At 42.9% G+C, this 27,036-nt stretch overlaps 1 protein-coding gene across 3 annotated transcripts; it reads left to right on the top strand.

The window, feature by feature from the left end:
- The first annotated feature begins 408 nt into the window (after positions 1 to 408).
- Positions 409 to 25,486, top strand: nbeal2 (neurobeachin-like 2). 3 transcript variants are annotated; one of them, XM_061288632.1, is made up of 55 exons: positions 409 to 825; positions 7,354 to 7,442; positions 7,572 to 7,736; positions 8,157 to 8,238; positions 8,323 to 8,435; positions 8,590 to 8,672; positions 8,887 to 8,972; positions 9,069 to 9,372; positions 9,442 to 9,548; positions 9,743 to 9,817; positions 10,770 to 10,853; positions 11,221 to 11,319; positions 11,470 to 12,104; positions 12,173 to 12,305; positions 12,518 to 12,637; positions 12,725 to 13,055; positions 13,119 to 13,201; positions 13,278 to 13,370; positions 13,452 to 13,620; positions 13,719 to 13,852; positions 13,935 to 14,094; positions 14,205 to 14,307; positions 14,397 to 14,547; positions 14,735 to 14,890; positions 14,961 to 15,120; positions 15,223 to 15,311; positions 15,384 to 16,055; positions 16,121 to 16,302; positions 16,372 to 16,528; positions 16,634 to 16,777; positions 17,523 to 17,849; positions 17,925 to 18,074; positions 18,151 to 18,308; positions 18,520 to 18,644; positions 18,718 to 18,832; positions 18,898 to 19,055; positions 19,161 to 19,294; positions 19,363 to 19,470; positions 19,545 to 19,640; positions 19,719 to 19,843; positions 19,905 to 20,045; positions 20,115 to 20,239; positions 20,297 to 20,406; positions 20,487 to 20,604; positions 20,688 to 20,785; positions 20,906 to 21,019; positions 21,370 to 21,456; positions 21,548 to 21,657; positions 22,047 to 22,219; positions 22,357 to 22,451; positions 22,530 to 22,646; positions 22,728 to 22,883; positions 22,962 to 23,110; positions 23,559 to 23,694; positions 23,876 to 25,486. In XM_061288632.1, exons 1-55 carry the CDS (start codon positions 748 to 750, stop codon positions 23,984 to 23,986), a joined length of 8,373 nt encoding a protein of 2,790 aa, XP_061144616.1. In that variant the 5' UTR covers positions 409 to 747; the 3' UTR covers positions 23,987 to 25,486. The 3 variants fall into 3 exon arrangements, with proteins under 3 accessions (XP_061144616.1, XP_061144614.1, XP_061144617.1); XM_061288630.1 differs by having other exon boundaries at positions 16,118 to 16,302; XM_061288633.1 differs by lacking the exon at positions 9,743 to 9,817 and having other exon boundaries at positions 16,118 to 16,302.
- The last annotated feature ends 1,550 nt before the right edge of the window (positions 25,487 to 27,036 follow it).

Below are 27,036 nucleotides of genomic sequence, written 5' to 3'. Positions count from 1 at the left end.
GAGTAAAAATATGCTATGTTCACACCACATGGAGTGAAATGAGATTATGGCTCAACAGTGGCATTTGTTGTCTTTGAAGGCGTCTCAATTACTCAAATGGACAGGCTGATAAGAAAGAGATAATCTTTGTCCTGATGCGTCCCCCCTCATCAGTTTGTGGGAAAAAAATAGGAACATATTTTTACTTCTTATTTTTATGTACTTCCCGATTCCCACAACAGTCACCATATGATCTGGTGATCACTTAGGTCGGGGTTTTAGCTTTGGTTCTGGTCGGGTTTTGAGCTTTGGTTCTGCTCGCTTCCGTGGGAACAGTCTCTCTCTCTCTCTCTCTCTCTCTCTCTCTCTCTCTCTCTCTCTCTCTCTCTCTCTCTCTCTCTCTCTCTCTCTCTCTCTCTCTCCCCCCCCCCCCCCCCCCAACTCGGAAGCAGCCACTGTGCGATCGCTCGCTTCTTATGGGTGTTCCTCTCCACGCTTTATATTTGCTAGTTCGACATTATTCTCACAGTGCCACTTTGAGAAGAACTCGTGATAAGTTTTTATAACCCAACCGCCAGCCTGCACTTTTTTTTTTTTTTTTTTTTTGCGGAATAATGAATTGAGGGCAAATGTGGCAGGAATGGTTAACGGCAGGAGCGCGCCGCGTCCTGCTCCCGTGTGTCGGGAACGGTTTGAAGCTGCTCCGGCTTCGCTTTTGACCATGTTGGTCTCTCCTTGGAGTTTTTAATTAAACGCAAAGAGGAGTCAATGAACAACCAGGAGCTTGGAGGAGCAATGGCATCGAAGGAGAAGTTGTACGAGCTATGGATGTTGTACTACACTAAGGTAAAGAACGTCACACCTGACGGGGACACCTGTTGTTGTCGTCTTTGCTACTGCTGCTGCAATTCTATGCTAATATCGAACGTGTTACATGTTACACGTTACAAGTGTTACTTTTTGTCCTCAGGTGCGCTTTGGCTCGTGCTTTTGACAGACGGTTGTAAGCGGAAGTAACTCCACTGTTGGGACGGTAGCTTCCCCATTTAAAGATTTATTAATACGCGCTATCAGTTGACTGTTTTAGTGAGAAGTTGAAGTCGTTAAAAGCACAACTCGAGTAAGATTCTGGTACCAGCTTGACCCAATGTGTGATACCTGATCTGTGACGCAGGTGTAACCCCCCCCCACCCCCCAAACTGGTTACTTCCTGCTTCTTGTTGCCACGCCCCCCAGTGTCACGTGTCTCTCAGGTAGACATAGTGAATGTTTTATGACTAAGGCAAATAAATAACAAAGTCAGTTTATTAGGTACACAATACATACACAATAAAATGTTTACAAGGTCTGTTTGAAGTGACACTCGCAGAAGCAATAATTTAACGTTGTGTTTCGGATTCAGTGGGAAATTTGAATATTTTCTGTATTTTTTTTGTATGGAATTTGCATGTTCTACCTGTGCTTACCTGTGTTTTTTTTTGTGTGGCCTGCCTTCCTTCCACATTTTATATATGTATTTATATATTGGTGCAGGGGCGGATCTATCCTGGTGGGATACAGGGTCGCATGCCACCCCAAAAAATGAAACTGGAAAAAAAATGATTTGCCATATCGCCTTTAATAGGAATCTGGATTGTGCTAGTTTTTCATGGTTCAATTAAAATCTATTGCATATAAAAATGCATCTCGAAAAATGTTGCAAAAATATTCACAAAGATTAAATGCAATTTAAAGTTAAATATGACTTTAAATAGCATACTACTCATGGTAGGCGAACCATACTTTGAGACACCTTTCTAAATTGTCCACACAAATAGTGAATGCAAATGGTTGTTTGTCTATATAGTCCCTGCCATAGGCTAGCAACCAGTCTCAGGGGGACCCCACCTCTGGGAGAGGCTGCAGCTCCCTTAATTGAGACATGCACTATGAAAATGGATGGATAGATAATTTTAGTTGGAGTTTATAGTAGTGTAGACCTGCACTGCATCACAATGTCATAATATTTAGCTTATTAGTTACATAAGACAGCCAAAATATGAGAAACAGCTCTCAGGAGGATGGCACAGCAAACTACATGCAAAATAATAATCCTTGTTTAATTTCCATCATCGCTAGCGTTTCTCAGGTGGGAAGAGTACGTCCCACACATATATGACCCAATTCGTGCTTTAATCCGACCCTCCTCGTATTTACAGGAATTCTGTAATATTTGTTGCATTCATTTAGCATTTTCACTCTATTATCCATCGATTTTCTGAACCAATTATCTGTTATAGTTAATAAAATTACAAAGTATTAGTAAAATAGATATTATTATTTATATGCACATTATGTTTGAATGAAATAATCGATTTCTCAATTATAAGACAATTCTTTATAATCAATAAACGGTCATGAATTATTATAATTATTATTATTATCAAAATGAATTTATCTGCACATTTTTACACAGGCATTTTCACATTTTACTTTCTTAGCTAATATTCAATTTCAAGTCTTTGCAGACAAAGTTATTTTTGATAACACGCTTTATGTTTACAGTACATTCATTCGTGCATTCCACATTTGTATGCGCATTCAACAGGAAACAATTAAATCCAAATCAGATCTAGAACTGTTGAAATGAGTTGCCGGTTTTGTGACATGTCTTTGCGTGCAATACCGAGAGTGACAGAATTAGAATATCGCAATATTTGCTGTTTTGGAGGACGAGTGTATGCAAGCTGAAAAATGCGATGCCATCTAAATCACGTTGAACGTGTCTGCTCACGTTAAAGTTCCACTTGGATCAAGCTGATTTTGTTATTGTTTACCATTCAAGATGACTTTCCATTTGTGAGGTTGTCGTAAATGTCTTTCTCGGCGAGGGAGATCAAATTATTTTGCAATCACGACACGTCTTTTCTTGACGAGGAACGACAAATTGCCCGTGGATGATATTACTATTTAATGTTTTGGCAATCTGTTTCACAGCCCGAGGACAGAAGGAAAACAAGATGAGACTTTATGCCCAGTTATGATTAAGTGGGGCAGCGGCTCCTTGTTTCTTATCGCAACAGCTCTATCTGAAGCTTTGCTCTGTTGACAAGGACGACGTTTTGCCATATACAAGGACATTTGTTGTTGCGTACCTCTGTGAAATTTGGACTGAATTTAAAAGCAGATTTGAGCTCAGCCTGTCAAAGTCTGAAACGGCATACAAGATTCAAGAAACATTTTCCACATTCCATTCCCATTGTAACACGGGAGTACCAATTCTCCGTCGACCAATTAAGAGACACCCGAGTGTCCGGCTCCACCCTTGCACAAACTTTTTGCTTGACCTCTCACATAGGCGCCCCCTTCAAATAAACACTTCATAGTCTTTGCAGTTGAGTCAATAAATAACTACTTGGAGAAACTACATCCATCGTATGAGGGTGGGCAATTTTACAATGAAGGTTTTTTTCTTTTCTGACTGAATGGAAAAGAATTGTGAGGTGAAAGGCCGCCGAGCCACTTGAAAGAACAATCACCTTCCTAAAGTGCCATTGTGTGGTCATGTCCTGCGTACGTGTGTCCCAACATAAGCCACAATTTAATTACGTTCGAAGGACAACTTTTAAGTGAAGCAAATTAGCATAGATGATTCTATTAAAAGACCCCAGTTGCATTCAAAGGTCTTTTGTTTTGACAGTAAATATGACTTTTGACCTGGAACCCTGTTTTGGATAACACACCCAGAAAGATTATAACAGATCTCACTGTTGTTGTCCATAATCCTTCAGGTTATCCTGGAAAGAATAAAAAGAAAAAAACAGCATTGTTAATCCAAACAAGTTATTCCAAGTCTCCTGTATATTTTCTGTCGGAAGAAAAAGTTGCTCTGCCTTGTGTATGATGAAGGAACTTGGCTTCCTCCGATTGTGCAACACATCACATACCTCCTTTTTTAAGATCAACTTAAGTTCACAGATGAGATCAAACAGATATATACAATAATGGATCATCTTAATAATAAATCATTGAGTTTTGCCTTGTTTTTGTAGCATAGCATAGCAAATTTGTCACCTAAACTTTCTAGTCCCAATTTCAAAGTTCATGCATGTTTAGCAGAGACACATTCGGTTAAGTTAGCTACCAAAATAGAGGCGTCAACTAAAATAAAAATGATTGGCTGCATGGATGTGTTTTGCCTGCATAGCCAATGTTTGTTGCCATGCCCTATTACGTAGTGTTCACATTTTTTCTTGCCTGGGCTGGCAAACAAGTTTTCTATTTGCACTTTTTATTTACTTGTGTGTGCAGTCAAATTTGGTGCTATTTTATTATCTACATATTTATGATTTAATAATTTTCTCCAGTTTTGCTTCTGGGATCAAACTGTTGCCATCGTTATAAATTAATTTGTTGACTGTACATGCAAATATCATTAAAAAAAAAATCTTAAAATGTAACCCTTTCAATACCACAAAAACAATAGAATAAAGTCTTAAATCATCAGTACTCTGTGTCCTTTACATAGAACGACTAATATTAGTGCTGCACTGATGAGTGGATAAAGTTGAGATGTGAATTTTGAATAGGCAGGACACCCCCCCGCTGCAATATGATTGGCTGATTTCAAAGAGGCAAGGACTTCCTCAAACTCAAGTGGGATTCAGAATGAACAGCAAATTTCTTTTCCCGCATGACAATTTCCCAAACAGAAATGAAGAAAACATCTTTCTAGTGGCAGTCTGGACTTAATCATAAGGTTTCAGCCTTTCAGACATAGCGCCTAATTATCTCCTGATTATTAGCCTCAGTAGTTGCGAGGGACTAATTAAAGTGAGCAACATGACATCCTGGCTCTGTTCAGCTTAGTCAAACCCTCCCCCAACATTTCTAATGACCTGGATTGTGATAACGGAACCAGTTAAACTTGCACCACACATACCGACATTACCCGTTTGTGGTTCAATTATCCAATTGAATATTGCAATAGCAATTTAAAAAAAAAAAAAATCTATCCATGCCATCAATTTATAGTGACAAGCTGGATTTTTTTTTTCCCATTAGATGGTCGAAGGTATAATTTAATAATGTGTTGGTGTGCTGTTTAATTTTTCGATTACAAAACATCGGCTTACTAAAGGTTAGGAAACACTGGATCAGGAAAAACAAGCGCAGCTCACATGACACTTGTGGTTTGTGCACTTTTTACCAGCACGAGGGCCAACAAGCAGGACAGTCAATGTGCTCTTTGCTGCCGCTAAGGCAAGGAGACGGACGGAGCCAAGCTGAATGTCAAGCAGCAGCTGCATGTCTGGAGTTGACACTTCTCATTGGGCGTGGAAAAGTTGCCGTGTTTTGGATGTGGGACATTACCAGTCGCTGTGGCAAAGTGCTGATTTTTACAAAATGTAGCGTCTACTTGGCTTCTTATTTAAGAAATTAATCATGACTACAAAATACTTCCCCTGCTTTTACTTTTTATCAGCAAACATTTCCGTTCTGTAATCTGATTTTCAATTCTGCAGAAGTGTTACAGAAATGTCGAGGAACATGAAAAAGGACACGAGTATTGAGACATAATTTCCCAAAATATTTTTGAATCTATCCTTGTTCTCCATCTCTTTGGAAAGTGACCTTGAGTGACCTGAAATGCGCTTCTAAATTAAATGTATTATCATATGTTTTAGTGTGACTTCTGAAGAGGAGCCAAATTTCAAAATTATTTTGCAGCATGACTGCAAAATTTGATCTGCAAAATGGATGAGGAATTTATTTCTGAACAATATTTGATTAAAATATACATTTTTATCACAATTTCAAGATTTAATCACATACCAAGTATCTGAGAAGAGAAAAAAAAAATAGCTTCACCTGAAACAGCTGAGTCGGCATGTTAATGCATTTCTGAAACATGCATCAGTGAACTCTTTATTTATTTTTTTAGAACGCGTGCTCTTGCAAATGTTTCACCTAATTAGCATAAATAAACTCCCACAGTCTTTTTTTTTTTTTTTTTTTAACTTCAACCTTCCCCGTGTTTGCTCACAACACACAGAAGAGGAAGGGGTTTGCTATGTACGAAGGAAACAAGTTTAAGTGGTATGTCATTTCCTGGTCGATGTTGGGACATTACAAACAAGCTAGTTCGAGTGCTTGCTGTGGGAAAAAAATGAGCTGCCCAGTTGTGGACCGCCATCGGCACATCTGAGACCGGGGTCGCCGGGTTCTGACCTCCCATGCTCAGACTCATACCATGAAAGATGGACTGGCTTATGAGTCCATGCCAGCTGGTAATGTAAATGCCTCTTGAGATGCTTTCTTGCTATCAGAAGCTCTATGCATACTCAGCTAATCTCAATTTATTGTTTATTCTATCATACAGCACTTCAAAAAAAATAAAATTGATGTCGTGTGTGTCGATATTTTGACACCGAGGGCTTGCTCGTAAATAATAATTGAGAATTCTGCTGAAAGGGTTTGACCCACAATCGTGACCTAAAAGACATTGTGTTCTTGATATGGGTAGAAGATGACGAAGGTAATGTGAGGGTTGAAGACAGGAAGGATGTGGTTTACAAAAAAAAAAATTAAAACAATATTCGGGCTAAATATCATCTATTTAAAACTTCAAATGACTCCGTAATATTTGTGGACAACTCTTGCATAAATTTATGTTGTGTGGCTCACTCTAAAATAATCAAACTATTTTTATTTTTCTATGTCTAATTGTGTTCATTATCTTGTTTGCTTGAACATCCTAGTTTTAAAAAAAAAAAAAGAGTTAAATCTTTTTGCAACATCCTGTTACAAAAATCAGGTTGTGAGGTTTGACAAGAGACACAATGTGCCACTTTGTAAAGATTTTTTTTTTTTTTCCTTTAAACAACTTTGATCGGCATGTACTATATTTTGTCATACTTTCACTTTTGCGACTGGGTCAATTTTATTAGCTGATGTCACATTTGATTGGCTTGGAGAATTTACATGCTTTTATTGCCTTACAATGAGGCATCCGAGTTTATGGGAGGATTCCTTTGTACTTAACTCTTAAACTTTATTATCATCAGATTACAGTATATTTGCATTGTTACGTAATGGTGCCATGCACAGTTCAAATTTGCTGTTCATTATATTTGTGTAATGTGAATTATACAGTTGGACTAGCTTACTTATAACTTCACCACCCGCCACAATGTTATCAATATAAAACTCTGAAGTTCTACACATGGCTAAGAATCAAGTCGTCTGTGTTCACTCCCACAACGGCGCAAACGCCCATTTCTTACAAACGACTAAGCGTTCAGGGCAGAAACTTTGCGCGCAGCTTTTTGAGATTGCGCAAGTTGTCGTTAGTTTGTACTTTATTCCGTTTACCTTCTCTCCCGCCCCTTCTAGAAAGATGTGGCCTATCTGCAGCAGTGGCTGGAGGCATTTGTGGCGTCCTTTGAAAGGCTCATTGACGTACACTCGCTCGAGCCTCGGAGGTAAGAATCTTTGTTTTATCTTTGTTCCATCCACCCATCCCGCAAACCAGATTGAACTTTTGCCTCTTGCAAGGATACCTTTGTGACAAGTTTATTTTACACTTAAACACTGTCTCTCTCTCTCTCCAGGCTTGAGGAGTGCACCTCTGAGGTGCCCCTGTTTCCCAGGGAGGTCCTGGTGTTCCTCAGCACACAGCTTTGGCAAAGTGCGCCGCACCTCGCAGACAGCCATGAGCACAGCATCAACGCCCCCCACCCTCTCCTTCTCATCAAGTTTTTCATCATCATCTGCAGGTTAGTCTACTACGCATGGATGGTGTTGTCTTGAGTATTTACCACCCCACCTAATTTATTTTCATTTTATTTTTTGTTTTGTTTTGTTTTGTTTTGTTTTGTTTTGTTTTGTTTTGTTTTGTTTTGTTTTGTTTTGTTTTGTTTTGTTTTGTTTTGTTTTGTTTTATTTTGTTTTGTTTTGTTTTGTTTTATTTTGTTTTATATTTTATTCTTTATTTTTCTAATTATTGACTTAAGGGAAGCTGGCAAATTACAGTTATTTTGTTTCTCCTGACATTGCGACATAAATTGTGCAAGGAGGCCGCAAGCCTTCGTCAGGAAGTTCTCCCTTTCATTCTGCGTGTATACTGTGCTCTTTACCATAGATGGCCATTTTGCAGTGGTTCACCTTCCTAATTCTGCTTTTCTCTCAATTTCCAGAAACATGGAGAACATGGAGCCAGAGAAGACTCCCTGTTTTGTTTATGAATCCATAAAGCTTTTGAATTATTGTCTACACCAGGTACGCCATTTATAAACTGAACAGAAATATGAACGCCATGGTAGCTTTGTCCATTTGCGTCATTGCGTTCTTTACGTTCACCAGATAAAAAATGGAGAAGGTGAGCAGCCAACACTGCAGTCGGTCGTGTATTACGGACTCGTGCTGTGGGAGAGCGTCTTCGACCCTTATCAGACGTGGAGGAGACGACTGGCGGGGTGAGCTTATGTTCTGCGGGTGGAATGTATTGACCAAAAACTCCACGACCTTCGCCATATTATACTTCAACCGTAGGAGATGTGTAATCTTGACGTCAAGCCTCAGTAGAATGCTATTTTGTTGGCATGAGTAAAAGGGCCTGACTTGTTACAGGGAGGAGGTGAGCCTGCTGGAAAGGAACAAGTACAAATTCTCTCCATTGCCTCTGCCAGAAGAGCTGACAACTCTCTTCCACGGTGAGAAGCTCGACCTTTGCCCTCTGATCTTCAGCATTGTAGCAGAATGCGTGTTTTTCTGGCTTTTTTTATTCAACATTTAAAATGTAGTGGTTCCAACAAGGAGCCTTGAGGAACGCCAGTCACCCAGATTCCCTTAAATAGCTACTGCTTGACGTTTTCTTTTTTTTATCATCTCCATTTAAACACCGACTTACATATTTGATGTTTACAGAATATCTGCAGGACAGTGAGACAATACCAGAGCTTCTCACACTCAGGCTGGTTCATCTCCAGGGAGCCATCATGAGTGGAGCCAAGGTCTGCCACCATATTTTCTATATCCTCATAATCAGAGGTTATTATTGTCTGGGAATGTGATTACCGTGGATCATATCGGATTATGTATCTTTCCAGAAGAATGGTCTCCTCGCTGTCACCTCTCATGCCGTGGAAGACATCTTCTCCGTTCTGCAAACTTGGTGTTGTCGGGATTCCAATCGCTCGAAGAACACATCGCTCCCTCGGCTGACCTTGCGGTGCCTGAGGGCGATGATCCACCTGCTGCATTTTAGCAGCCCGTCGGAGCGGCAAGTGGACATCAAGACCATACTCCAGAGGTTCTTCCAGCTCCTCAACTGGAACCATCCGCTGAGCAGTGAACAGCAAGACAGGCAGAACTCCGAGGAACGCCTGATCTCGCTCCAGAGTCTGATGCTGAGTAAGACGACCGAATCCACGCGGAGGTTAAATGATCGACGTGACGGTGAATCTCACGTTGTGTTTTCAGCCGAAGTACCTGAGATCCTGCAGTGTTCGGACCGGCCCGCCCTCCAGGCCGTCTTCCTGAACAACAACTGCTTCGAGCACATCCTCAGGCTCATACAGAACAGCAAGGTGAGCCGCTGGGCCATCTCCAATATGCCCGTCAGTTTTTAATTCATGTCTAGTCTGCACAGATTTCCTCAATTTGTTTCCCTGATTATTTGCATGATTGCTGTCTGACTTCCCTCAGCAGCTCAGCTTGAATATATAAAAAAAAAAAAGAAAAAATCTGTATTTTGAAATTGTACCATGTGTATGTCCGGTAGCTCTTTCAGAGCAACAGGCCGAAGAGTGAGTGTGACCTCACCACAAGTTTACTCACAGAGGTCAAAGAGGACCAGGTACTCCCCCCACCCCCTCCCAAAAAAAAAAAAAATCCTTGGGTGTTGAAATTGATCTGTCAGCAGGAAACTCAGCCTTTCTCTCCACGTGTTCACAGCTATCAGTTGTCGAAAGCGGAAACTCGAGACAGGAAGGCAGGTAGCATGATGTGATAAGTAGCGCTCGGGGTGAAACTTATCTTTTACACACATATCCTGAGAACAAAATTTCACTTTGGTTGCTCACTGAAGATGAAGAAACATCCTGACCCATGCATTTTTTTTTCAAGCAGTAAAAAAAAGGGGGCTAAGAATTTGGAAACCCCATCCAAAACTTTATTACTGACATCTTTCAAAATTAGCAGGCACTTTGCTCTGACGTCTTGCGCAACGATCCTTGATAGTTTGGAGGGGAATGGTGGAAAAATGTTACAGGCAGTGAGCTGAAGAAGAGCTCAACCTCTGACCCTAGTTATATTTATTTATTTGTAGTTTTTATTTATATTTTTAATTTATATATTTTATATTTCTGTTTTTATTTATATATTATATATATGTGTGTACAAGTGAAATAAGCTCTAGCTAGATTTGTTTGAAAAAAAAAGAAAAATCAATGTGATGTAAGTTTTGATGGAAATAGCGAGCTGATGTGTTTCAGAGTTGGAGGCTGAATTCCCTGTTGATGACACTGGACTCGTTTTGACTAGTGCATGAGATGGTGGTTAATGCATGGCTCTTACTTTCTCGGCTGCTGGTTTGGTAGCACCAAAAAAAAAAAAGAAAGTCCTCAAGTGTGCTGGGATTGGCTGTCACCTATCTTAATTGTCTGTCTTACTTTTCCCTGGTTGCCTCTCATAATCCTGGTGTGGACAAAAAAACTCTCCTCCTTTCCTCCCTCTTCTACTTCGATCTTTCTTCCATTTGAACTTGTTGCACCCGACATGATGAAGCACGTTTCCCTACGTTGACGTAGGTGCTGGAGCGAGGCTCAGACAGCATCACGGTGCATGCTCTTGGAGTCCTGACAGCCATCATGAGTAACTCCCCCACTGCCAAGGTTTGGACTTCATAACTCGTTCAGTAGAATAATGTACACCGATGCATACGGGCAGTTAGCTAGCTAATACTTTGTATACATAATGGAATTCAAATCGACATCAGAATCGACATACATGAGGGTTGCACAATTAATCGAATTCAAATTGACATCAGAATCTAGTAATAAAAAGTAAAAGTAAATAAAAGAGTAAGAAAAAAAAAGTAAAGTATAATAATCACACAGTATATATATCATCGTGACGTTTTCACTGAAATCGTCCGAGCTTTATTCATTCATGTATTCCAATTGACCTTTTTGGAAGCGTGCCAATTTTTGCAATTCTCTGGAGTGGCTTCGGAGTCTCTATTTCTGTCTCATCCCACAGGAGACTTTCAAGGAGAGGATCGGCTACTCCCAGCTCTTCGACGTGCTCAAGAGTCAAGGTCGGCCTACCAAAAGGCTGCTGCAGGAGCTGATGAACATGGTGAAAAGCATTTCCCTCTCATTACCCGCTCACCGCCTACAGCGAGAAATCCATTTTCTCTCACAATTGACCTTTTTTTAAACGGCGTCATGTGGCCCGCGTCGCGATCCCTTCCTCATTATGAGCCGCTCGTGTTTGTTCCTTTTGCAGGCAGTTGAGGGCGAGTATGCCCACGCACATCACTTGGGCATTAGTAACGACCAGCCTCTACTGTTGCTTCTACATTGGCTTCCCGAGCTGCACGGCCACAGGGAGCTCCAACTTCTGGTGGCGCAGTGGCTAGCCACCGTTTGCGGCGGCTCGCTAGCTTGCCGCACGGTGGCCGTGGAAGCCGGCATGGTGGGAGCCATCTTGGAGGTGCTCTCGCAGCCGCAGCATTTGGACAGGCAGTGTACGGATGCCATGCTGGGCCTCCTGCAGGACTTGGGTTCACTTTGCTTGAAACCCGAGGAGCTGAGAAACCTCCTGAAATTGTTAAAGTTGGACCAGGAGAAGGGAACGCATCCCTTCTGCACTCGCATCATCCAAGTGCTGTCAGCGATGGCGGCGCGAGAAGGTCGTGACAGCGCCTTGCAGTACTTTGATCTCACACCCCCTATGGCGGGTATCATGGTGCCCACGGTCCAACGATGGTCAGGCAGCAGCTTTGCATTTCATGCTTGGCTCCGCCTCAATATGGACTTCCCCCATTCCCCTAAGTTTGACGACGACAAACCCGCCGCTAGCTTAGTCACGGAAAGTCAACATGACATGGGAAAAGGACCTCGCAGAAAGCAGCTTTACAGGTAGAAGGGCGGGGCCGGAATGAGAAATGACTTTTGTATGATTTTTAAAGCGCTTGTCTTCTATGAAGTTTCTTCACAGCTAGCGGAACTGGACTGGAAGCCTTTTTCACAATGGAGGGCGTGTTGGTGGTGGCTGTTTGCACGAAGAAGGATTACATGGCTGTCGCATTGCCGGAACTCCCACTCGCTGACTCACGCTGGGTGAGTAAAGCGACGGCCTCTCCCAGAACATGTGGGGGAAAAAAAAAAGGCTAGGCTGTGGTCTGGATGTTTGACCTTCAAGTTGGGACGGGATGGAAATCAATCAATTGAACTAGACTGCCCTGAAAAAAGCAGCGCACTACTTGTCAGTGACCACCAGAGGCGCCTTTTTGGAAATAAATGGAAATATTGTTGAAAACTTTTATTTTCAGCATTCAGTCGCCATCGTGCACGTTCAAGGCCGTCGTCCTTTTGGTCAGAACCTGGTCAACATCTTCATTGATGGAGAGTTGTCCAAAACATCTCAAATTCGCTTTCCATCCTTGAGTGAGGTAAGTTACATTTGTTTACTGAATTAAAATAAATATGCCTTTAGCTCATTCGGATTTTTTTTTTTTTTCTATTTATCTTCCTTGAAGCCTTTCACTTCCTGCTGCATCGGCTCCGCCGGCAACCGGACCACCACCACCACAACCTCACCCAATCTCCCTATAACCTTGTCCTCCGCCCAGTCTCCGGAATTCTCCTTCCCCGCCAACGCCCCCTCCTTAATCCGCTCGCAATCCTTTCCAGCCAACTTCGCAGGGGCCCGCTGGGGCTCTCTAAACGACTGCACGGTTCAAACCATCCCGGCGGGGTTGCAAGACACAGAATGGGGAACCCCATCTTCTCTGGATGGACTCCTGGGCACGGCCTTCATTTGCCACGAACCTCTGCAGCAGAGCCAAACAAGAGCGCTGTACGCTGCAGGTAAGCCGCAGTGCTTTGATACAAAATGGCGGACGTGGGCAAACTTGTTGCTTTCTATCACAGGTCCAAATCATGTGCCCTTATTCAAAGCGGATGGAGAGTTATCTGATCTTAATGGCAAGCTGGTGCTCTACTACACTCCTCAGGTAATCACCTGAAAAGGTTGTGAAGTTTTTCTTTCTTTTTAAATTTTATAATGAATTGCTCATGTCAATGCTTCAGGCATTTAAAAGCCAAATATGTTTGGATTTGGCTCCTAATCATCAACATGATGGCCGGCTAACGGGACACCGAGTCATCAACTGGGACATTAAGGTTAGCTTTTTATTTTTGGGAAATATTTTAAATTAAATCGCTGTGGATTTGGTTCTCAGTCTGGATGTGATTCTCCTGCAGGATGCCATCAATGTGGTTGGCGGAATGGGCGTCTTGCTGCCTCTCCTTGAGCAAGTTTGTGAGGAAGAGCAGGTGTCCAACGGCGCTCAAGAGATCTCAGAGCTACCCGGGCCAGAATCGACATCATCGAGAAGTCCGGCCGCCATGCTGCTGCCGCTCAAGTCTTCAGGTCACATTTTGTTTTCTCTGGTAGTAACTAGGTTAACGTTGATTTGATAATAATCATTGTAGGTAAGATTCCATTTTTTCTTTTTTTTTTAATTCCAGAGGCGAGACTTGAGAGGAACAGCATCGCGGCGTTTTTGCTGATGATGAAGAACATGATCCGTCGTCATCCTGTCAATCAGGAAGGCCTGCTGCAGTGCCACGGGCCAAGCATCATCGGAGCCATGCTAAGCAAAGTAAAAACTGAGAAAATGGTGAAGTGTTTTTTCATCGGTGGAGCCAGGTGGACAAAAACATTCCCATTTCTCCTCACTTCAGGTTCCCGGCTCTATGATGGAAATGAATGTTTTGGTCGCATGTCGGCTGCTCCTGGATCAGGTTCTCAACGAGGGGAACGGTCCACTTCTGCAACAGTTGTACCAGCACCTGCTCTTTGATTTCCGCATTTGGACCAGGAGCCATTTTGCTGTCTGCCACGGTGAGGCATAAGCAGCTTTTGATGCTTTCAAATGTATAAATAAATATAAATTCGGGTTATTTATTGATTTTTAAATGTTATATCGAATCAATGTCATTTTGTTTTCCAAGATCACGTCCAGTACATCTCATCTGTAATACACAAAGGGAAACAGCGCTTGAAGAGAAAATACGGCGTTCAATACATTCTGGATACCATTCGCACTTACTACAGGTGAATTTTGATTTGTTTCCAGAAGGTACTGTGGGTGAGTATCAAATGCGCACAATTGACTTTACAGTTCTTTCATGTCTCTTACACAGCACGGAGAAAGATGACGGCTGTCTCTATGACGAGAAGCAGATGATACAGACGTCTCTGTTTGCCTTGCTCAAAGACTTCCTCAGGTCTCCGACGGCTGAGGAGCTCCACAGTGTCCTGGCTTATATTCTGACTGCGGGAGATGAGCAGCAGGTACTGCAAAAAAAAGTAGCATTCATTTTTGGAGTCAAATTTTTATTTATTTATTTATTTATTTATTTATTTATTTATTTATTTATTTATTTATTTATTTATTTATTTATTTATTTATTTATTTATTTATTTATTTATTTATTTATTTATTTATTTATTTATTTATTTATTTATTTATTTTTCTCAGGTGATAAAGGCCCTGGATGTGTTGTATGAGCTTTTGCGGAGCAGCCCTCCTCGTGAACACGTCCAAGCTGTTCTGTTGGAGTGGGGAGTGGAACAACTTTATAGTCTTCTTCTCAACCCGAGCTTTGGGGACCGGGCCAGGGAGATGGTCTTCAGGGTCAGAGTTGTTTTTTTTCTTTTTTTTTTTTCTCTCCATAATTCATTGAAAGGGAACAATGCGTCTGCAGGTTTTATACAAAATCCTGAAGAGCGAGCGTGTGTCGGAGCGCAACAAGCAGCGGCTGAAACTTAAGGACTTCGGCTATCTCGGCTTGGTGTTTTTCCTCGAAGACATTCCCGTGACCATGACGACTGTGAGATGTCTGTACGAGCAGGTCCTTGCGACAGGTAGTTCAAATCATGGAGACCTTTAGATCTTTGACTGGGTGGATTTACTTGATATGGTCATTTTAATCTTAATAAAAAAAATATTGTGATGCCTCTTGTCAGACCCAAGTCCTAACTTCAGAGACCTCCTAGCTGTGGTGTGTCTCTCCCACCGAGCAGACCTGGCAGTCCGCCTGGACATTTGTCGCAAGGTGAGTCGGATCTTCCGCCATCAGTTTTTATCTGCCGTTCTGAAACGTCTTCACGTTCCTCCGTTTTTCCAGCTCTTCCATCTCATCTACCTCAGCGAGGATTACGTGAAGCATCTCGCCAAGCAGCCCGGTTGGCAGGATGTTCTCACCAAGCTTTACGTGAAGGAGTCCTTCGAATCCTTCGGCGCCAACATCTCGAACTCCACCGAGCAAAAGTTCCGCCCCCCTTTGAATAGAGACCAGAGTCTTCTCATAGAGGACGCACGTAGCGGCATCTTCCTGAACTACGGCACCTCCCAGGAGGAGGACGAGGAGGAAGAGGAGGACGGCGTCCATCGAGATATCTCCGAGGAATATTTATCTCTATCGCCGCCCGGTGGATTGAGCGGCCAGCTGAAGACTTTCAAGTCATTCGATTCCACAGACCAAGAGAGTCACTCGTCCTCGCTCTCCAATTCCTTGGCGGTGGATATCGCTTCATCTCGCCTGGATGAAGAAGGGAGAGATTACCAGCCTTTCTCCCCGTATGGAACGTCTCCGCCGTTTGATTTGGAACTTGGTAGCATGGGAGAGGTCACCCCAGCTGGTAGTCTCACCAACACGCCTTCCCCTCTGGAGTACAGCAAACCCTTTCCACCGTTGAGACCTAGGAAAAGCTCCAGTCTGTCCAACGTTCTGGACCACGCCAGCTACGGGACTGACCCTCCCACCGCTGACAGCATCTCCAACACGTCCAACCTGCAGGTTTGGATACTGACACTCCATCTCAGGAGGCTTCAATGTCTGATTGTTGCTTGATTTTTTAGCAGACGCCAGAAGAGGAGCTCTGCAACTTGCTCACCAATATTATCTTCTCCGTGCTTTGGAGCGGCAGCGGGGCGGACGGGCCTGAGGATGTGGTTTGGAGAGAGAGGGGCCAGGTGTTTTCGGTTCTCACCAAACTGGGTTCCTCATGCCAATTGGTGCGCCCGCCCGATGACATCAAACGCAGGTTAGCTTCTCTCTGTGAATCAATTTTTTGTTTTTTTTTGGTGACATCATGTGTTACTGTGTGCAACAGTCTTCTGGAGATGATGCTGGAATCATCTTTGTCTGACCTGAGGGATGCCCAGGGAGTGTTCCTTTCTTTCTGTCCCAACCTGGTGAGGCTCCTCAGATTGCTGCAGGACTTCCTGTTTTCCGAGGGGACCGACAATCATACACTCTGGAGTGAGAAGGTACATCCCGACGGCCAGTCGAACTTCTAACGAATGACTTCCTGGTTTGGAACGAGGTCTGCGCTTTTACTGCGAGTCCTTTTTTTGACAGTCGTTGTATCACAGATCTTTGAGGGGGTGGTGCACCTACTGGACAAGTTGCAGGCTTGGCACTGCACCCCCGGCAGCCCCGGCAGCACGGAACTGAAGGAGATGTCCCAAATCGGCTTACGCATCATCACCGGCTATATCCGACAGCAGCAGTCACAGGTGGGTAACGTGAAGATAAGAAAGAGCAGACCTTCTATGGGTTTGCTTTCAAAGACATTGCTTTTGCGTGAAAGGGTAGCTCCTCTCTGAGTTATGAGCGCCGCTGCCGTCGATGTCGTAGGACCGAGCGAGCGGTTATAAATGAAGTAACCGCAAGGCCTTTGATCACATGACTTGTTGGTCGGAACATTCATCTGCAGAGTAGAGCAACTCCCACAAAGCCGTTGATGAAAATAAATTGTGCTATCAGTATCTGTGTGATATTCCGTTCAATTTATGCGCTGCTTCATTTAAAAATAAATCTGTGTGATTTAATTGCATTGATAATATTTTTTTTCTTCCTCCCGCGATGATGTAATGCCAAGTCAGTGACTCATTTTGTGTTTGTATGATCCTCCTGATAACTGCAGTATATCGGAAATATTGCTCATAAGAGTCCGTGTGAAATATTCTCGTACTTTAAAATATGTATTTAAATAAGTTGAATTTTCCGTTGACACTTTTACACTCACCAAAAGGTCAAGGAAGCAGTCAAATTTGGGGTTGCACTTTAAAGTGGTGTAAATTATTTTTGTTACCTTATGTGGTCACAATTTAATCAAGTAATTTGATTTAAATAAATGTTCTTTCGATTTCTCACTGGCTTACGACACTGACAAAGAATTTCTAAATAAAGAAAGAAAAAAAAGTCACGCAATGTAATCATTGCTTGAAATGAAATTAAAAAGTCCTCATGTCTTCATAGGTGTGCGTGATGGCCTTCGTGAAGCTGCACAGCCTGCTGCAGACTGTCTTGTGTCTCAGCTGGGAGGAGGTCTGCTTCCTGCTGGGCCGCATCGGCGCCCCCTTGTGGCCAGACCAAGAGGCGACGGACATCAACAACACTGAGCATGCGGAGATGTTCACCCAGGTGGTCCCGGTGGTGCGAGCCCTCCTGGACCAACACGCTGACCCAGTTACGGTCCAACAGCTGCTCCCGAGTCTGCCCATCACCAACGGCAGCACCACGTTTGCCCAGGACCTCAAGGCTTACTGCCACACGCTGGAGTGGCAGACTTTTTACCAGCAGCAGGTCAGCAGTTTGATCATTAATAAATAAATATAGCAATTCCAATCCATTTTTTTGCGCTTCTTCACATTTGTGCAGGTTCAGCCCACAATGGAGCAGTACGAGCTGGACACTTTTGGGCGGAGTCATGACATCATGTCCAATTTCTGGAATTCCTGTTTCGATGACCTCATGAGCACGGCCTTCAAACGAGACAAAGACAGATCGGAGAGCAAAGTCAAGTTCCAGGTAGCGGCAACGTGAAGGGATCTCACCTATAAGCGTGACATTTGACCTCGTTTGACACCGATGTGTGCCATCACAGGAATTGATCGTCGACCCCTACCTGAAGCGGGTTCGAAGTGAGAACGGACGCTACGTCAGCTGGCAAAAGCAAAGCTCCAACCAGCAGGGGGTGGTGTGGCAACACTGGAAGGCTCTGCGAAGGCTCCTCACCAGCGAGAGAGCAGTGTGGGCCAAGAAGTACGACTTCCTCTCAGCCAATGTTATTTTTATTCACTTTACCCATACATGCTTTACATTCCATCTAAAAGTGTGCTTTGCCGCTTTGCTCGGGAATCTATTTATGCTTCAAAGCATTCTCCGACTAACTTTGAACAGCTTCTACTTTCTACCACCTTCACTGCCCTCCTTGTTATTTTCAGTCAGCTTTATTTTTCCATATGTTCTGCAGAAATCAGCCCGAGGTCAAGTGGATACTATCCAGCGCGGAGACGTATTCCAAAATGCGCCTCAAACTTGTTCCTAACCACCTTTATGATCCCCACACTGAGGCCAGCGCCCAGAGGGACAACATGGGTGCGTCACACGATGGACCGTCACGCATCTGGCTCCAAATACAAACTACAAAATGATGTCATTTGTTTTCCAGGAGCGGACAGCCCACGTTCCGAGCCTCTCCCATTGGCCGTGGCCAAAGAAGCCAAAGTGAGCGATATGGAGGACGACCAGTTAGGAGAAGAGGATCTTGTTATTTTGGATAACAAGTGAGACAAAAGAATGAAAAGCACAATATCCAATTCAAATCTAACGTCGGTACTTTTGCGTGTAGCGTGGAGGTCGAAAATGAGAGCCAAAAGGAAAAGCTGGTTTTATCCGAAGACTGTGAACTCATCACCATCGTCGCCAAGGTTCCCGGCCGATTAGAAGTGACCACGCACCACCTTTACTTCTACGACGCCAGCATTGAGAAAGAAGAAACTGAGGAAGGTGATCATTGTCCACAAAGTCATATTTTAAATGGGAAACAATGCGATTCCAATGAATCCGTTCCAGACGGCAAACATTTTTTTTTTTTTTTTGGGCCATATCCAGGAATTGGGTTCGACTTCAAGCGACCTCTGTCTCAGCTTCGCGAGGTCCATTTGAGACGCTATAACCTCCGTCGTTCCGCACTGGAGCTCTTCTTCATTGACCAGGCTCACTACTTCATCAACTTCAAGAAGAAGGTGATGCTTATCTCATTGAAAGGCAATTTCAAGTCTCCTAACAGCGTCCTTATCTTTGTCCGTCTTAGTTGCGCAATAAAGTGTATTTAAGGATTCTGGGACTGCGCCCTCCTAACCTTTTCTACTTTGGATCCCGATCACCCCAAGAGTTGCTCAAAGCATCGGGCCTGACGCAGGTGCTAATTGGATTCTTTTTTTTTGCTCAATGCCTCTCGCATCATAGCTGATCTGTTTCTTACATATTGCACAGAAATGGGTCTGCAGGGAAATCTCCAATTTTGAATATTTAATGCAACTCAACACCATCGCCGGGCGCACTTACAATGACCTTTCGCAATATCCTGTGGTGAGACCACACGCACGCACATACGAGATGAGAGATAGCCCAAGCCCGCGAATGACGAACCGTGTTATCTTTTCTCAGTTCCCCTGGATCCTCTGCGACTACACCTCTCCCATTCTCGATCTGGAAGACCCGTCCATTTTCCGAGACTTGTCCAAACCCGTCGGCGTGGTCAACCCTCGCCATGCACAGGCGGTTAAAGAGAGGTACGTTTTGCCACAAACCGGATTTTGCAATTTGGGACTTCACGCCGTGTTTCCCCGCCAGGTACGAAAGCTTTGAGGACCCGACGGGCACGGTCAATAAATTCCACTACGGCACCCACTACTCCAACGCGGCAGGCGTCATGCACTACATGATCCGCATGGAGCCGTTCACCACGCTGCACATCCAGCTGCAGAGCGGCAGGTAGGAATGGCGCCAAATCACACCTTTCCTCCAACCAGCTCTAATCCGTCGTGGTCAACCGCGTTTTAGGTTCGATTGCGCAGATCGGCAGTTCCACTCGGTGCCGGCAGCCTGGCAAGCTCGCAGCCCGGCTGATGTCAAGGAGCTCATCCCGGAGTTCTTCTACTTCCCGGAAATCCTGCAGAACATGAATGGTGAGATTCCGATTCCCATTTTTGGACATCAATTCCATATTTGTCATCTCGTTGCAGGCTTCGATCTGGGATCCTTGCAGATATCTCAGGAGCCAGTGGAGGACGTTATGTTGCCTCGCTGGGCCGCTTCGAGGGAAGACTTTATCAGAAAGCACCGGGAAGCTCTGGTGAGATGTTGCTTTGAGATCTTGCCCCCCCCCACATCCAAAACAACCTCGCAAATTGTAATCCATTTATTTGATTTCAGGAAAGTGAGCACGTATCGTGTCATCTGCATGAATGGATCGACCTGATCTTCGGCTTCAAGCAGAGAGGCGAAGAGGCAGTGAAAGCCCTCAATGTTTACTACTACTGCACCTATGAAGGTATGACAACTATGAATATTTTTGTCATTGTTGCTAAAAGAAAAAAAAAGCCAACTATTAACGGGCTTTATTTTTTTCCTCAGGTGCTGTAGATTTGGATGCCATTGCCGATGAGACGGAACGCAAAGCACTAGAAGGCATCATTAGCGAATTTGGACAAACACCCTGCCAACTGCTCAAGGTGTCACTTTCAAATCAGATCATAAATTCAACATTTGCATTTTTTTTATTTTATTTTTTTACAATGAAATGATGTCCAATCATATTGTGAGTGAAAAGCTACATTTTCGTTTGCAACCAGGAACCTCACCCACCGCGAATGTCAGCCGCAAATGTTTCAAGGCGGCAGTCTCGCCTGGACACTCTGCCAGTTAACATCTTTGATCACCTCAATAAGCTCCGCTCATTTGTGGAGGTAAGATGAAGCTGTGGGGTACTGAATTGAATTGATTATTTTATTTTATTTTATTTTATTTTATTTTATTTTATTTTATTTTATTTTATTTTATTTTATTTTATTTTATTTTATTTTATTTTATTTTATTTTATTTTATTTTATTTTATTTTATTTTATTTTATTTTATTTTTGTTATTATCATTATTATTGTTTTTATTGTATTGGGCCTGTAGAGGTTTTGTTGCTGTCTATTTTTTGTAACTAAAATCTACTTGTGGGACAAACAGTACTTCTTGTTTGGATAAATATTTTGAGACTACAGATACATAGAAAAATAAAAACTTGACAGATTTTATAATCATTCACAGGTGGTGAGCGATGGCATCCCCCTGGTCCAGGCGGTCGTACCAAAGAACCAGAATCGGTCCTCCATCATCCATGGCTCCAATATACTGGTACCATTTTGCTTGACACCTTAAGCTAGCTCGGCTAGAAGATAAAGCTACTACTTTTTTTTTTAATTTAATCCTGTTTTTGTGTCTCCAGGTGACAGTGAGTTCGAGTGGCTTGATAGGAACCCACAGCTGGCTGCCTTATGACAAGAACATCGCCAACTACTTCACCTTCGCCAAGGATCCGACAGTTACTAATCCCAAGTGAGTCCATGTTGTTGTTTTTTTTATAAACTGTAAATATAATAATTGGGGGGAAAAAATACCCAGAACGTTTAATTATGTTATATGATTATTCTGTATCACATATAAACCTCATAAATAATGTAAAGTAAATAATCCAAATCTTTTAAGACCATCAACGAAGAGAGAGAACATCTGCTTGTTGTTTTTCCCGTGAGGAAACATCTGGGATGTTTCAAAGTCAATTGACCTTGAACATGAATAACAAATCCACATTCCATAAAAACTCCAACAATGCGCTTCGGAGCCGTTTGGACATGTCATTTTCCTGAAGTGACATATTTAATGCGCCTCATAATAATCACTTTCAGGCTGCAGCTCTCATGCACTCTCTGGCTGGTAATTTTCAGGACACAACGTTTTCTCGGCGGACCTTTCTCACCCGGAGTGGAGCTCAGCGCTCAGATTCTGGTGGTGTCCAACGATGGACGGCTGCTGTTTAGTGGAGGACACTGGGACTGCAGTTTGCGGGTCACCCAGCTGGGCAAAGGCAAGCTGGTGGGCAGGATCTGCCGGCACATCGGTAAGTCTGTGGACACTTCATTAGGCACACCTGCACACGTAATACATTTTTTTTATTATTATTTATTATTATTATATTTTTATTTTTATTATTATTTTTTTTTAAATAATCTGGAGATATTTTTTTTAAATCCAAAGATGTTGTTACCTGCCTGGCTCTGGATCTGTGTGGCATCTACCTCATCTCTGGCTCGAGGGACACGTCCTGTATGGTGTGGCAGGTTCTACAGCAGGTAAGGAAAAAAAAAATGGTTAAACTTGTTGATGCATCCAGAGAAGATAAAGGATCCTCATGTGAAACTCACTTTTAGGGCGGCCTCTCCAGCACGCTGTCTCCTCGGCCCGTTCAGGTGCTGTGTGGACATGACCAGGAGGTCACGTGTGTGGCCATCAGCACAGAACTGGACATGGCTGTCTCAGGGTCAAAGGTCTCGAAATAGTTTCCCGGACAGCTCGCACATTTCATGTGTGTGATTTCTCAAACGTTTGTTCCGATCGTTGACCGGCAGGACGGGACGGTGATCGTGCACACGATCAGACGAGGCCACTACCTGAGGACCTTGAGGCCTCCGGGTGAGCCCTCCTACATCTCCAAGCTGCAGGTGGGCATGGAGGGCCACGTGGTGGTGCAGACCTCCAGGGGTGAGCCAGCCAATACTACAAAGGTATGTAGACGCAGCACACTTTGTTTAATGTCAAGTGTCAAATGATTTTTTTTCTCTACCGGCGCCGATTCAATCCAGGGCTCGGACTCCGTGCATGTTTACTCGATCAATGGCTGCCTGTTGTCTTCCATCAAAATGGAGGAGCAAGTGTGCGCTCTCCACTTGGTGTCTGAATACATCGTCCTGGGCACCATGCAGGGCGGACTCCACATCCTCCAGCTGTGCAGGTACAGTATAAATTTGTCAACTCGAAAGATTCAGACATCATTGTGGAAACTTGGAAGCTTAGTTGGGGGAATTTACAAAGTTGGATTTCCATTGGAATTAATCAGTCTGACATCTCGCGTGTTGTCTGGCTCTCTTGTATTGAATAATAAAGTTTTCCCTCCCTTGATTGTGGTTATAATTAGCGTCATATATTTTCAAAATTCAAATTGTTTGGAGCTGTAATCAACATGAATGATGAATAAAATAAACATACTTCTTTATGATTGAAAGCAAACTCCCCTAAGTCATTTTAGGTCTTAATGGATTCCACCTGGATTTTTTGATGTGATTGATTTATTGGTTAAAGAAAACCGGATTAAGTTCACTGCTTTGGATGAGTCCGTCTGTCCACATGATGTCTTCCAAAGGCTTCTAAGAAGACAAAATGATTCTTTTTTTTTTTTACAGCCTGAAAGCCGCTGTGCCGCCCTTGGCCTTGAAAGTCCCAGTGAGGAGCGTGTTTGTTACCAAAGAGAGCAGCCACATCCTGGTGGGCCTCGAAGACGGGAAGTTGATAGTAGTGGGGGCGGGAAAGCCGGAGGAGGTGAGAACCAGGACATGAAGTACTTGTGAGAGCTGTGAAGAAAGCGAGGGGGGTGCTCAGTTATGCAAAGTGAATGAAAAAAGTTTTTTTTTTCTCGCATGATAATAGTGTGCCGCTGTCTGCTTCCGCATGTAAATAAAATGTTCCGCTCCAGCCTAACGTTGTCTTTTGGTGTCGTCAGGTTCGTCCAGGACAATTTTCCCGCCGATTGTGGGGATCAACTCGCCGCATCTCTCTGGTGTCGGCGGGCGAGACGGAATACAACCCGGCCACCGAGAGCGTGGGCAAATGAGAGCCATTCGCCACCCACACGCTTATTATGGCTTTCTTTTCACAAGCCTGGGAACTTCTGAGACCAACGGAACACTCAGCACTTTTTTTTTCCTTTTGTTTTTGTTTTCTAATCCGGGAAGAATTTTTGTATTTGATTGTGGACTGGAGTCTGTTTTTAATCAGCATCATTCCAAAGAGTGGCCTTGTTTTTGAAGAGACAGTAAAGCTTGGTGTTTAAGCTTGAAGACTGTACAAACATTTCAGGAATGAGATACACACAAACATGTACACACCACTTTTTTTCTTTTTTTTTTTGCTGTGCCAATGCTTCTTAAAAACTCCTGCAAACTTGAAAACCTTTCGAGAGCTGCTTCATGCAATACCGGACGGGGACGGGGAATGTCGCCGCAGTGCCCTAGCAAATAACCCTTGCTGTGTCTAAAACTGTAATACTGTTACATTTGAAGCACAAAATTGCTTTCATGGTCAAGAAAGTTTATGTCGTTGATGTTGATTGATTGTCATGTTGATGAATGTTGCTCTTTTTTTTTTTTTTTTTAAACCCAATATGCACTATTATTTCAGGATGACTTCATTTGACCTTCTTGAAATTTTCTTTTAAGATATCGGCTAACTCCCGAAGGTTGCCGATACCAGCCACTGATACTTCAGTCAAAAAATCCGACATTCTTTCGTAGCAGTTTGACACATCAGTGAATCTTTATTCAGAAAAAAAAATGCCTTTGCTCATATTTAAATAAAATTTTACAAGTCAAAAAATTACAATTATGGGTACTCAATATCATCGAGTACTTAAATCATTTTGATCTGGAAAAAAAATGGTACCAAACATGCCTATTCAAAACTTAAGAGAAGGTCAAATCAGGTTTACTCCATTTTTTTTTTTTACCATATTGGACCTCCAACCCAAAATGTGCCTTTTTAAAGTCACTTTTAACGCTGATTGCAATCATCTGTCCCAGCTCACCATCTGCCTCTGCTATTAACACACACAATGCATGACTCACATATCCACAAGATTCTTTTTAATGACGTGAAGTTAAGTGTTGGCTTCTATTGCGCTGTTTAGAAAACATCTGAAACCCGAGTGAGAGCTTCAGAGAAATTCCTTCGCTGCGGTTGGAACGCGCTCGTTCTTATGCGGCGTCATGACAAATCAGCCAACTGTTTGGGTCAATGTTAGGGGAAGAGAAAAAAAAAAAAGCTTTTGGAAGAACTCATTGAGCCCCCTGTCCTAAAAAAGTGGATCGTTTGTATAAACGTGTAAAAAAAAAAAAATGCAATTTGCGAATATTGCGCTTCCGAATGTAACATTTCCCCTTGCTATGCATTCATGCTGAAAGTTTCCTCTGGGTTTATTGTAAATACACATTGTACATTTTAACTTAATGCTTCGGACCAGCACTGCCTTCAATTTGAACTAGATTTCTATTCCGCCTTTGTATTGATTTTTTTTTTTTTTTGGTGACTGTTGAAAAATACATTTGAATATACTTTTCTAAGACTCCAATTGGCTTTTTCTTGGTAATTCGACTAAATTATTCTTGCCTACCTTTAATTTCATTTTAATAGGGCCTGCAGCTCCAGTTTTGATCCCATCTCCCTCCCCTCTTCCCTTATCACCAAAGACGATGACTCTCGTGCGAAGGGAGGAAGCGGCCGCACCAACGCAGAGCCTCATCTGGCCTTGCATGCGTTTGTGATGTGAAGCCCGTCGCAGTTGAAAAGGTCACCAGTGATCCCATTTTACTTGAGGAGGACACTTTGATCTCCTGGTGGGCCGAACATCCTGTCGGCCTCCCGTAAACACCCCCGGGGTACAATTGAGTGTGTGTGGTGATAAAACCAAGACCCCCCCCCCCTCCTTTCAGTCAAATAGAAACCACAACAGTGAATAAGGGAAGTGGTGGATTGCAGCCGCTCTGATGTGGCTTTTGACAATGGTGGGAGGGGTTGACACCTTACCGGCAGCGTCTCCGAGTCCTGAGGCCCCCAGACATGAGGGCACGCTGAGGGGCTGCAATTTTTAGTGCTGTTCAAGTCCAGCAAACAAACGCAAAACGACCCCCTCGTCGCTGACCCCGAAGCCACCTTCGCTTGTCTTTCTCTACTTCCACTATCTGTGCTGAGCAAATATTTGTTCTTTTATGGAAGCTTTTGTTCCTGGGAAGTTAAAGTTGTCAAATGTATTTGATGATGTGATTTTTATTGGTTGCAACTTGCAATGGAAAATTTGGAAATTTTAGTGAATTGTTTTTTTCTTAACAAATACAAAGAAAAACTTGACAACTAAATATAAAATGGAACAGATAAAAAAAAAAGTTTAACTTTAAAGTTTACAGTAATTTGTTTCCAAATATTTCAGTAATTTCATTGAACTATATTATGTGCATACGTTTTAATGGAATTGTTATTATTAAGTTAAGTTATTATATAAATTTTTTGAAGCGCAATGTTAATGTTCAAAGTAGCTTTCAATAAATTCAAATAAAACTTTAGGACTGAAAGGTCGCCCGAGGGGTCACCAACCTTTCTAAGGAATTAATGATTTTTCATAATAATTGGGAAATGGATAAATATCAATATGCAACTTTTTTTTCTATAAATCTCTGCCTGTTACTTAAACAAAATATGGCTGGCGCCTTATCAGAGCCGCAATGTCTTCTTCGGCTTTGAAGTGCAAGCGGTATTATGTGTGAGGGGTCTCCCCATTTGTTTGTCTCTGAAGTCTGAGGCCCCCTGCCATGCATTGACTTCACTTTACAAGGTGTGCCACTGAGTGACCCGTGTTGGTTTGCTAATCTTTTCAATTGCAGAGATCAAACATGGGCATGTTCCGTAAGGCTGATTTGTGGCTTTCAGCGTCGTTTGGTTCAGTGGTAGAGATTCTATCTCTCAACTTGAAGGTTGTGAGTTTAATCCTCACCCAGGCCGCATAACTTAATTTCCACGCATGCCAGTTGTACAATAAAAGCTTTCTTCTTCTTGTCGCTGATAACTAATCACAGGCAATGGCTAACCCGAAGTTTTAATGATACTTAATTCTTA

This window comes from Syngnathus typhle, linkage group LG10 (assembly GCF_033458585.1).
Source record: "Syngnathus typhle isolate RoL2023-S1 ecotype Sweden linkage group LG10, RoL_Styp_1.0, whole genome shotgun sequence".
NCBI lineage: Eukaryota > Metazoa > Chordata > Actinopteri > Syngnathiformes > Syngnathidae > Syngnathus > Syngnathus typhle.
This window is presented reverse-complemented; position numbering and strand designations above follow the sequence as displayed.

What these genes read in the sequence shown, in the direction of transcription:
- nbeal2 (XM_061288630.1), top strand. Translation starts at nt 748, where the DNA reads ATGAACAACCAGGAGCTTGGAGGAGCAATGGCATCGAAGGAGAAGTTG. An exon ending in GTAACTCCCCCACTGCCAAG is followed by an intron (nt 10,854 to 11,220) that starts GTTTGGACTTCA and finishes CTCATCCCACAG; the next exon opens with GAGACTTTCAAGGAGAGGAT. An exon ending in CGCCCAGAGGGACAACATGG is followed by an intron (nt 18,645 to 18,717) that starts GTGCGTCACACG and finishes TTTGTTTTCCAG; the next exon opens with GAGCGGACAGCCCACGTTCC.